At 46.3% G+C, this 12,682-nt stretch overlaps 1 protein-coding gene across 8 annotated transcripts in view; it reads right to left on the bottom strand.

Moving 5' to 3' along the window:
• Window positions 1-12,682, bottom strand: part of LOC110503435 (protein CASP-like) — a 158,008-nt gene that overhangs the window by 73,397 nt on the left and 71,929 nt on the right. For all 8 annotated transcript variants that reach the window (XR_016491437.1, XM_036962149.2, XM_036962151.2 and 5 more), the window contains exons 4-6: window positions 8,957-9,035; window positions 7,018-7,155; window positions 4,545-4,668 (exon numbers count right to left, since the gene is read on the bottom strand). Coding sequence is in view for 7 of the 8 variants with exons in the window: in XM_036962149.2 (XP_036818044.1) it covers window positions 4,545-4,668; window positions 7,018-7,155; window positions 8,957-9,035 (341 nt within the window). In the remaining variant the exon portion in view is untranslated. The remainder of the gene's footprint in view (window positions 1-4,544; window positions 4,669-7,017; window positions 7,156-8,956; window positions 9,036-12,682) is intronic.

Genomic DNA, 12,682 nt, shown 5'->3' with positions numbered 1-12,682 from the left:
AAGTTGGTTAGGATGATATCTATGAGGGTGCCCGTGTTAACGGCTTTGGGGTTGTATCTGGTGGGTTCATAGATAATTTGTGTGAGTTTGAGGGCATCAAGCTTAGATTGTAGGATGGCCGGGGTGTTAAGCATGTCACAGTTTAGGTCACCTAGCAGCATGAGCTCTGAAGATAGATGGGGGGCAATCAGTTCACATATGGTGTCCAGGGCACAGCTGGGGGCAGAAGGTGGTCTAAAACAAGCGGCAACAGTGAGAGACTTGTTCCTGGAAAGATGGATTTTTAAAAGTAGATGATCTAATAGTTTGGCAGTTCTAAGTTGTCAGAAAATGTTATAGTTAGGGATGGAAATTTCAGGGTTTTTGGTGGACTTCCTAAGCCAGGATTCAGACACGGCTAGGACATCCGGGTTGGCAGAGTGTGCTAAAGCAGTGAATAAAACAAGCTTAGGGAGGAGGCTTCTAATGTTAACATGTAAGAAACCAAGGTTATTATGGTTACAGAAGTCATCAAAAGAGAGCGCCTGGGGAATGGGAGTGGAGCTAGGCACTGCAGGGCCTGGATTAACCTCTACATCACCAGAGGAACAGAGGAGGATGAGGGTACGGCTAAAGGCTAAAAGAACTGGTTGTTTAGTGCGTTCGGAGCAGAGAGTAAAAGGAGCAGGTTTCTGGGCGTAAGAGAATAGATTCAAGGCATAATGTACAGACAGAGGTATGGTAGGATGTGAGTACAGTGGAGGTAAACCTAGGCATTGAGTGACGATGAGAGAGATATTGTCTCTAGAGACGTTTAAACCAGGTGATGTCATTGCATATGTGGGAGGTGGAACAACATGGTTGGTTAAGGCATATTGAGCAGGACTAGAGGCTCTACAGTGAAATAAGACAGTAATCACTAACCAGGACAGTAATGGACAAGGCATATTGATATTAGGGAGAGGCATGCGTAGCCGGGTGATCATAGGGGTCCAAGTGAGTGGTTGGGCTGGCTGGAGACACGGCGATTCAGACAGTTAGCAGGCTAACAAGCTAACAGCTAGCAGGCCGGGGCTAAAAGCTAGTAGACCGGGGCTAGCAAGCTAGTAGACCGGGGCTAGCAAGCTAGTAGACCGGGGCTAGCAAGCTAGCAGACCGGGGCTAGCAAGCTAGCAGACCGGGGCTAGCAGGCTAGTAGACCGGAGCTAGCAAGCTCGTAGACTGGGGCTAGCAAGCTAGTAGACCGTGGCTAGCAAGCTAGCAGAACGGGGCTAGTGTTATATAAATATTCATACACATAGCTCATATTAACAAAGACATTCCGTCGTAAGAACACATACACCCAGCCACAAGACTGACCCCCTCTTCCTTGTATAAACACACATCTCATCTCCCTCTACTGGCCGGTCCCAAGAGCAAAGGACTTTTGCTGTGCACCAATGTGGCCCGCTCTGGCTAGAGCAAGGCCCGCCTCCAACCATCCGACCAGTCAAGAAGACCGAAACGACAAGACTCCACCTACTTTATTCTATGTATAAAAATGAATGTAACCGTTGTATAAGGCCTCTTTTTCACCTGACTCCTTGCCGAGTTATGTGAACTAGGTCCGAGCACGTAAAACTGCGGGACAAGATATCTTTGACTCATTAAAACTGTCTTTTGTTACAACTGAAATCCACTCTGTCCAGCGTCCGTGATTTGGTCTCAACTCTCCAGTATTTAAACACTAACACTAGCAAGCTAGTAGAACGGGGCTAGCAAGCTAGTAGAACGGGGCTAGCAAGCTAGTAGAACAGGGCTAGCAAGCTAGCAGAAGGGCCTTAGAGGGACGTCTCGATGGAGGAAAGTCTGATTTGGCCTCTGCGTGCAGTGACGTCGACAGACCAGTCGTGATGGATAGTTACTGTAACTCTCCTCTCTATATTCCTAGTAGACACTGTAACTCACCTCTCTATATTCCTAGTAGATAATGTAACTCTCCTCTCCTCTCTATATTCCTAGTAGATACTGTAACTCTCCTCTCTATATTCCTAGTAGATACTGTAACTCACCTCTCTATATTCCTAGTAGATAATGTAACTCTCCTCTCTATATTCCTAGTAGATACTGTAACTCTCCTCTCCTCTCTATATTCCTAGTAGATACTGTATCTCTCCTCTCTATATTCCTAGTAGATACTGTAACTCTCTCTATATTCCTAGTAGATACTGTAACTCTCTCTATATTCCTAGTAGATACTGTAACTCTCCTCTCTATATTCCTAGTAGATACTGTAACTCTCCTCTCCTCTCTATATTCCTAGTAGATACTGTAACTCTCCTCTCTATATTCCTAGTAGATACTGTACCTCTCCTCTCCTCTCTATATTCCTAGTAGATACTGTAACTCTCCTCTCTATATTCCTAGTAGATACTGTAACTCTCCTCTCCTCTCTATATTCCTAGTAGATACTGTAACTCTCCTCTCCTCTCTATATTCCTAGTAGATACTGTAACTCTCCTCTCTATATTCCTAGTAGATACTGTACCTCTCCTCTCTATATTCCTAGTAGATACTGTACCTCTCCTCTCTATATTCCTAGTAGATACTGTAACTCTCTCTATATTCCTAGTAGATACTGTAACTCTCTCTATATTCCTAGTAGATACTGTAACTCTCCTATCCTCTCTATATTCCTAGTAGATACTGTAACTCTCCTCTCTATATTCCTAGTAGATACTGTAACTCTCCTCTCTATATTCCTAGTAGATGCTGTACCTCTCCTCTCCTCTCTATATTCCTAGTAGATACTGTAACTCTCCTCTCTATATTCCTAGTAGATACTGTAACTCTCCTCTCTATATTCCTAGCAGATACTGTAACTCTCCTCTCCTCTCTATATTCCTAGTAGATAATGTAACTCTCCTCTCTATATTCCTAGTAGATACTGTAACTCTCCTCTCCTCTCTATATTCCTAGTAGATACTGTAATTCTCCTCTCTATATTCCTAGTAGATACTGTAACTCTCCTCTCTATATTCCTAGTAGATGCTGTACCTCTCCTCTCCTCTCTATATTCCTAGTAGATACTGTAACTCTCCTCTCTATATTCCTAGTAGATACTGTAACTCTCCTCTCTATATTCCTAGCAGATACTGTAACTCTCCTCTCCTCTCTATATTCCTAGTAGATAATGTAACTCTCCTCTCTATATTCCTAGTAGATGCTGTACCTCTCCTCTCCTCTCTATATTCCTAGTAGATACTGTAACTCTCCTCTCTATATTCCTAGTAGATACTGTAACTCTCCTCTCTATATTCCTAGTAGATACTGTAACTCTCCTCTCCTCTCTATATTCCTAGTAGATACTGTAACTCTCCTCTCCTCTCTATATTCCTAGTAGATACTGTAACTCTCCTCTCTATATTCCTAGTAGATACTGTAACTCTCCTCTCTATATTCCTAGTAGATACTGTAACTCACCTCTCTATATTCCTAGTAGATAATGTAACTCACCTCTCTATATTCCTAGTAGATACTGTAACTCTCCTCTCCTCTCTATATTCCTAGTAGATACTGTAACTCTCCTCTCTATATTCCTAGTAGATACTGTAACTCTCCTCTCCTCTCTATATTCCTAGTAGATACTGTAACTCTCCTCTCTATATTCCTAGTAGATACTGTAACTATCCTCTCTATATTCCTAGTAGATGCTGTACCTCTCCTCTCCTCTCTATATTCCTAGTAGATACTGTAACTCTCCTCTCCTCTCTATATTCCTAGTAGATACTGTAACTCTTCTCTATATTCCTAGTAGATACTGTAACTCTCCTCTCTATATTCCTAGTAGATACTGTAACTCTCCTCTCATCTCTATATTCCTAGTAGATACTGTAACTCTCCTCTCTGTATTCCTAGTAGATACTGTAACTCTCCTCTCTATATTCCTAGTAGATACTGTAACTATCCTCTCTATATTCCTAGTAGATGCTGTACCTCTCCTCTCCTCTCTATATTCCTAGTAGATACTGTAACTCTCCTCTCCTCTCTATATTCCTAGTAGATACTGTAACTCTTCTCTATATTCCTAGTAGATACTGTAACTCTTCTCTATATTCCTAGTAGATACTGTAACTCTCCTCTCTATATTCCTAGTAGATACTGTAACTCTCCTCTCCTCTCTATATTCCTAGTAGATACTGTAACTCTCCTCTCTATATTCCTAGTAGATACTGTAACTCTCCTCTCCTCTCTATATTCCTAGTAGATACTGTAACTCTCCTCTCTATATTCCTAGTAGATACTGTAACTCTCCTCTCCTCTCTATATTCCTAGTAGATACTGTAACTCTCCTCTCTATATTCCTAGTAGATACTGTAACTCTCCTCTCCTCTCTATATTCCTAGTAGATACTGTAACTCTCCTCTCTATATTCCTAGTAGATACTGTAACTCACCTCTCTATATTCCTAGTAGATACTGTAACTCTCCTCTCTATATTCCCAGTAGATACTGTCTCTCCTCTCTATATTCCTAGTAGATACTGTAACCCTCCTCTCTATATTCCTAGTAGGTACCGTAACTCACCTCTCCTTCTCTGCATAGTCATTGTGGAGCTGGACCTGTTTCTCCTGGACCAGGTTCTCAGCCTGGTTCTTCAGGGACTGCTCATAGTCCCGGATCTTCTCCTTCAGGGCTTTAATAGTCACCTCTAGACCAGGAGAGAGAGAGGGGGGGTGAATACAGGATAGAGGGAGAGATGATTATTCTAGTCATGAAGTCCCTTCATAAAAGGAATATTATAAACATGATTCACCCCAGCTTGAAATGAAAAGGGGAATCAGGTGCTCATCCGAGGGACTTGAAAGTGTGAGTGTGTGAGTGAGTGAGTGAGTGTGTGATTGATTGATTGATTGAAACTCCATTCTCCCAGCTCTGACACATAATCAATAGAGTTATCTCAGAGACCTCTTACCCTGTCCTTGCTTAGCACAACCTTAAACATTTAGGTTGCTGGGATCAATGTCCCCTGCTGAGGGTTTCTCTCTGAGTGTGTGTGTGTGTGTGTGTGTGTGTGGGGGGGGGTGTACACTGCGTGTTTTGGGGTTGAAATATCCCCTATCCTTTCAGGGTGAGGGAGTAGAAGAATCAATTGCAGAATAGGAAGCTGCCACTATTGAGCTGTTCCAATTCACTCACGCTGAGTCTCTCACGCTGAGCTGTTCCAATTCTCTCACGCTGAGTCTCTCATTCTGAGCTGTTCCAATTCACTCACGCTGGGTCTCTCACGCTGAGCTCTTCCAATTCTCTCACGCTGAGTCTCTCATTCTGAGCTGTTCCAATTCACTCACGCTGAGTCTCTCATTCTGAGCTGTTCCAATTCTCTCACGCTGAGTCTCTCATTCTGAGCTGTTCCAATTCACTCACGCTGAGTCTCTCACTCTGAGCTGTTCCAATTCACTCACGCTGAGTCTCTCACGGCGAGCTGTTCCAATTCACTCATTCTGAGCTGTTCCAATTCACTCACGCTGAGTCTCTCACGGCGAGCTGTTCCAATTCACTCATTCTGAGCTGTTCCAATTCACTCACGCTGAGTCTCTCACTCTGAGCTGTTCCAATTCACTCACGCTGAGTCTCTCACGCTGAGTCTCTCATTCTGAGCTGTTCCAATTCACTCACGCTGAGTCTCTCACGCTGAGCTGTTCCAATTCTCTCACGCTGAGTCTCTCACTCTGAGCTGTTCCAATTCACTTACGCTGAGTCTCTCACTCTGAGCTGTTCCAATTCACTCACGCTGAGTCTCTCACGCTGAGTCTCTCACTCTGAGCTGTTCCAATTCACTCACGCTGAGTCTCTCACGCTGAGCTGTTCCAATTCACTCACGCTGAGTCTCTCACGCTGAGCTGTTCCAATTCACTCACGCTGAGTCTCTCACGCTGAGCTGTTCCAATTCACTCACGCTGAGTCTCTCACTCTGAGCTGTTCCAATTCACTCACGCTGAGTCTCTCACGCTGAGTCTCTCATTCTGAGCTGTTCCAATTCACTCACGCTGAGTCTCTCACGCTGAGCTGTTCCAATTCTCTCACGCTGAGTCTCTCACTCTGAGCTGTTCCAATTCACTTACGCTGAGTCTCTCACTCTGAGCTGTTCCAATTCACTCACGCTGAGTCTCTCACTCTGAGCTGTTCCAATTCACTCACGCTGAGTCTCTCACGCTGAGCTGTTCCAATTCACTCACGCTGAGTCTCTCACGCTGAGCTGTTCCAATTCACTCACGCTGAGTCTCTCACGCTGAGCTGTTCCAATTCACTCACGCTGAGTCTCTCACTCTGAGCTGTTCCAATTCACTCACGCTGAGTCTCTCACGCTGAGCTGTTCCAATTCACTCACGCTGAGTCTCTCACGCTGAGCTGTTCCAATTCACTCACGCTGAGTCTCTCACGCTGTCTCTCTCACGCTGAGCTGTTCCAAAATACTCTCCTCCACATTGTTCTCTCCACTACTCCTCTAGTCATTCCCCTCTCTCCCCTCCCATTCCTCTCTCTCTCCCCTCCTTCCCATTCTTCTCTCTCTCCCCTCTAGACATCCCTCCATCTCTCTCCCTCCTGCCATCCCTCCATCTCCCTCCCTCCCTCCCTCCCTCCCTCCCTCCATCCCTTCATCCATCCCTCCCTCCCTCCCTCCATCCCTTCCTCCCTCCCTTCCTCCCTCCCTCCCTCCCTCCATCCCTTCCTCCCTCCCTCCCTCCCTCCATCCCTTCCTCCCTCCCTCCATCCATCCCTTCCTCCCTCTATCCCTTCCTCCCTCCCTCCATCCCTTCCTCCCTCCCTCCATCCATCCCTTCCTCCCTCCATCTCTCTCCTTCCATCCCTCCATCTCTCTCCCTCCATCCGGATCCTTCAGTGTGCCCAGAGTATATATAGAGAATATTCCATGACCACTGCATGTCTGACACACCGCTTTCTCTGACCAGATAAACCCTTTTCTCGCTCCAATTTATTAGTGTGTGTGTGTGTGTGTGTGTGTGTGTGTGTGTGTGTGTGTGTGTGTGTGACTCACCCTGGTTCTTGACCTCAGTAAACTCTTTGTTGTAGTCCTCTAGAGTCTCTCTGAGTTTGAGGTTCTCTGTCTCGATGTCGTGCATCCGCTGGAGCTTCAGCTGTAACTGCTGACCCAACTCCAGCAGAGGGACGGGGTCTGAGAAAACACACACACTACGTTACACACACACTACGTTACACACACACACTACGTTACACACACACACTACGTTACACACACACTACATTACACACACACACACACTACGTTACACACACACACTACGTTACACACACACTACGTTACACACACACACACACTACGTTACACACACACTACGTTACACACACACACTACGTTACACACACACTACGTTACACACACACACACACTACGTTACACACACACACACACTACGTTACACACACACTACGTTACACACACACACACACTACGTTACACACACACTACGTTACACACACACACTACGTTACACACACACTACGTTACACACACACACACACTACGTTACACACACACACACACTACGTTACACACACACTACGTTACACACACACACACACACTACGTTACACACACACTACGTTACACACACACACACACTACGTTACACACACACTACGTTACACACACACACACACTACGTTACCTATCTCCTCTCCTCTCTTACCTGGGACATCTATCTCCTCTCCTCTCTTACCTGGGACATCTATCTCCTCTCCTCTCTTACCTGGGACATCTATCTCCTCTCCTCTTCTCTCTTACCTGGGACATCTATCTCGTCTCTTACCTGGGACATCTATCTCCTCTCCTCTCTTACCTGGGACATCTATCTCCTCTCCTCTCTTACCTGGGACATCTATCTCCTCTACTCTCTTACCTGGGACATCTACCTCCTCTCCTCTCTTACCTGGGACATCTATCTCCTCTCCTCTCTCACCTGGGACATCTACCTCCTCTCCTTTCTTACCTGGGACATCTATCTCCTCTCCTCTCTTACCTGGGACATCTATCTCCTCTCCTCTCTTACCTGGGACATCTATCTCCTCTCCTCTCTTACCTGGGACATCTATCTCCTCTCCTCTCTTACCTGGGACATCTATCTCCTCTCCTCTCTCACCTGGGACATCTATCTCCTCTCCTCTCTCACCTGGGACATCTACCTCCTCTCCTCTCTTACCTGGGACATCTATCTCCTCTCCTCTCTTACCTGGGACATCTATCTCCTCTCCTCTCTTACCTGGGACATCTATCTCAACTCCTCTCTTACATGGGACATCTATCTCCTCTCCTCTCTTACCTGGGACATCTATCTCCTCTCCTCTCTTACCTGGGACATCTATCTCAACTCCTCTCTTACCTGGGACATCTATCTCCTCTCCTCTCTTACCTGGGACATCTATCTCCTCTCTTCTCTTACCTGGGACATGTATCTCCTCTCTTACCTGGGACATCTCCTCTCTTCTCTTACCTGGGACATCTATCTCCTCTCCTCTCTTACCTGGGACATCTATCTCCTCTCTTACCTGGGACATCTATCTCCTCTCTTACCTAGGACATCTATCTCCTCTACTCTCTTACCTGGGACATCTATCTCCTCTACTCTCTTACCTGGGACATCTATCTCCTCTCCTCTCTTACCTGGGACATCTATCTCCTCTACTCTCTTACCTGGGACATCTATCTCCTCTACTCTCTTACCTGGGACATCTATCTCCTCTACTCTCTTACCTGGGACATCTATCTCCTCTCTTACCTAGGACATCTATCTCCTCTACTCTCTTACCTGGGACATCTATCTCCTCTACTCTCTTACCTGGGACATCTATCTCCTCTCCTCTCTTACCTGGGACATCTACCTCCTCTCCTCTCTTACCTGGGACATCTATCTCCTCTCCTCTCTTACCTGGGACATCTATCTCCTCTCCTCTCTTACCTGGGACATCTATTAATGTCTTGTAGACGTTCAAGAAGGAACCTTCTGCTTCTTTACTTCTTTTGCTCAAGGCATCGATCTGAAAGGAGGAGAGAAATAATTCAGTAAAAACAGACCGTGTTATTGGCTGTTAGTGTGTCTGTGTTTTTCTGTGTACCTTGTGTGTGTAACGCTGATCGCTAATAACGAGCAGTAGTTCTGCTAGACCATTCCACACAAACTATGTTCTGTTCAGCTGTTTCTCCGATGAATGAAGTCTTTCTGCTGTTGACCATTTCAGTGCCGGGTAAAACCGTACTGACATCAGTTAACAGCTTCCCACAGCCACACACAGCTGGCTTAGGGTTGATAGACACAGACGAATGTCATCAGAGACATTACTGAAATGGGTGGCATTAAGACAAGCCCCAGCCCTCCCCAGCACATATATTAAGTCCCACCCCTCCCCAGCACATATGCTAAGCCCCTCTCCAGCACATATACTAAGCCCCTCCCCTCCCCAGCACATATACTAAGTCAAACCCCTCCCCAGCACATATACTAAGCCCCTCCCCAGCACATATACTAAGCCCCTCCCTAGCACATATACTAAGCCCCTCCCCAGCACATATACTAAGCCCCACCCCTCCCCAGCACATATACTAAGCCCCACCCCTCCTAAACACATATACTAAGCCCCTCCCCAACACATATACTAAGTTCCACCCCTCCCCAACACACATATTAAGTCCCACCCCTCCCCAGCACATATGCTAAGCCCCTCCCCAGCACATATACTAAGTCCCACCCCTCCCCAGCACATATACTAAGCCCCTCCCCTCCCCAGCACATATACTAAGTCCCACCCCTCCCCAGCACATATACTAAGCCCCTCCCCAGCACATATACTAAGCCCCACCCCTCCCCAGCACATATGCTAAGCCCCACCCCTCCCCAGCACATATACTAAGCCCCTCCCCAGCACATATACTAAGCCCCTCCCCAGCACATATACTAAGCCCCTCCCCAGCACATATACTAAGCCCCACCCCTCCCCAGCACATATACTAAGCCCCACCCCTCCCCAGCACATATACTAAGCCACACCCCTCCCCAGCACATATACTAAGCCCCCCCCAGCACATATACTAAGCCCCTCCCCTCCCCAGCACATATACTAAGCCCCACCCCTCTCCAGCACATATACTAAGCCCCACCCCTCCCCAGCACATATACTAAGCCCCTCCCCAGCACATATATCTCTCTCCATAACACTGTCTCTCTCTCTCTCTCTCTCCATAACACTGCCTCTCTCACTGTCTCTCTCTCTCTCTCCATAACACTGTCTCTCATTCTCTATCTCTCCATAACACTGTCTCTCTCTCTCTCCCTCTCTCTCCATAACACTGTCTCTCTCTCTCTCCATAACACTGTCTCTCTCTCTCTCCATAACTTTCTCATTAAATAAGCAGTATACAACTTCTCCTTCCAAGCCCTCAGAACTTTTATTGAGAAAGAACAAATAAGAATATTATACTATAAAGTCCTCATTCTTCATATTATCAGCCAAGTGGCTGCTAGAAGTGATTCCATGCCACTGTAAACATGGCAATACAGCGTCTCTGCTCCTATGGGAACAAAATAAAGCTCCCCAAATGGTATTTATACAGCTGCTTTTGGTTGCCGCAAAACATCTGTCGCTGAGCGGGCTGATGCCATCTCTCTCCACCTCCCCAACGCACAGTGAGATGTGAGCCCGAGCCTATTCAGGGTTGGTCTGTCCTTGCCACCACTGGCAATGCTGCCCTAGCCTTGAATACAGGTCTGAGTATCTACTGCTGCCCTAGCCTTGAATACAGGTCTGAGTACCTACTACTGACCTAGCCTTGAATACAGGTCTGAGTACCTACTGTTGCCCTAGCCTTGAACACAGGTCTGAGTACCTACTGTTGCCCTAGCCTTGAATACAGGTCTGAGTACCTACTGTTGCCCTAGCCTTGAATACAGGTCTGAGTACCTACTGTTGCCCTAGCCTTGAATACAGGTCTGAGTACCTACTGTTGCCCTAGCCTTGAATACAGGTCTGAGTACCTACTGTTGCCCTAGCCTTGAATACAGGTCTGAGTACCTACTGTTGCCCTAGCCTTGAATACAGGTCTGAGTACCTACTGTTGCCCTAGCCTTGAATACAGGTCTGAGTACCTACTACTGACCTAGCCTTGAATACAGGTCTGAGTACCTACTGTTGCTCTAGCCTTGAATACAGGTACGGGATCAACCCCCCCCCCCCCCCCCCCAGGGTCATACACAGGGTCAATACACCCCCAGGGTTACAAATGGGTTCAATACACACGTCAGGGTTATAAACAGATTCAATAAACACCCTAGTATTATAAAACGGGCTAGACCAGAACCACAAGTCCACCCAGACAGACTCCTCCAGTATATTTGTGCTAGTCTCAACCACAAACCACTCAAAAATAGTACAGAGACTATTAGCATATTACCTCACACAGAGAGAGATAATGAACTACCCTCAACTGAAAGTCAGTCTATTCGTGCCTCCGGAAAGTATTCAAACTCCTTGACTTTTTCCACATTTTGTTACATTACAGCCTTATTCTAAAATATATTTTTTTCCCCCTCTCATCATTCTGCACACAATACCCCATAATGACATCACAATAGCCCATAATGACATCACAATAGCCCAGAATGACATCACAATAGCCCAGAATGACATCACAATAGCCCAGAATGACATCACAATAGCCCAGAATGACATCACAATACCCCATAATGACATCACAATACCCCATAATGACAAAGCAAAAACAGATTTAGACATTTTTGCAAATGCATATATATATATATATATAAGAAAAAAGGGAACTATCACATTTACATAAGTATTCAGACCCTTTACTCAGAACTTTGTTGAAGCACCTTTGGTAGCGCTTACAGCCTCAAGTCTTCATGGGTATGATGTTACAAGCTACACCTGTATTTGGGGAGTTTCTTCCATTCTTCTCTGCAGATCTTCTCAAGCTCTGTCAGGTTGGATGGGTAGTGTCGCTGCACAGATATTCTCAGGTCTCTCCAGAGATGTTCCATCAGGTTCAAGTCCAGGCTCTGGCTGGGCCACTCAAGGACATTCAAAGACTTGTCCCGAAGCCACTCCTGAGTTGTTTTGGCAGTATGCTTAGGGTTGTTGTCCTGTTGGAAGGTGAACCTTCACCCATGTCTGAGGTCCTGAGCGCTCTGGAGCAGGTTTTCATCAAGGAACTCTCTGTACTTTGCTCCGTTCATCTTTCCCTCGATCCTGACTAGTCTCCCAGTCTCTGCCGCTGAAAAACATCCCCACAGCATGATGCTGCCACCACCATGCTTCACCGTAGGGATGGTGTCAGGTTTCCTCCAGATGTGACGCTTGGCATTCAGGCCAAAGAGTTCAATCTTGGTTTCATCAGACCAGAGAATCTTGTTTCTCATGGTCTGAGAGTCCTTTAGGTGTCTTTTGTCAAACTCCAAGCGGGCTGTCATGTGGCTTCGGTCTGGCCACTCTAAAGAGGAACTCTGGAGCTCTGTCAGAGTGACCTTCTCCCCGATTGCTCAGTTTGGCCGGGCGTTCTAGGAAGAGTCTTGGTGGTTCCAAACTTCTTCCATTTAAGAATGTTGGAGGCCACTGTGTTCTTGGGGACCTTCAATGCTGCAGAACTGTTTTGGTACCTTTCCCCAGATCTGTAC

Source organism: Oncorhynchus mykiss, chromosome 24, assembly GCF_057628025.1.
Source record: "Oncorhynchus mykiss isolate SJ-2025 chromosome 24, ASM5762802v1, whole genome shotgun sequence".
In the NCBI taxonomy this organism is placed as follows: domain Eukaryota; kingdom Metazoa; phylum Chordata; class Actinopteri; order Salmoniformes; family Salmonidae; genus Oncorhynchus; species Oncorhynchus mykiss.
This window is presented reverse-complemented; position numbering and strand designations above follow the sequence as displayed.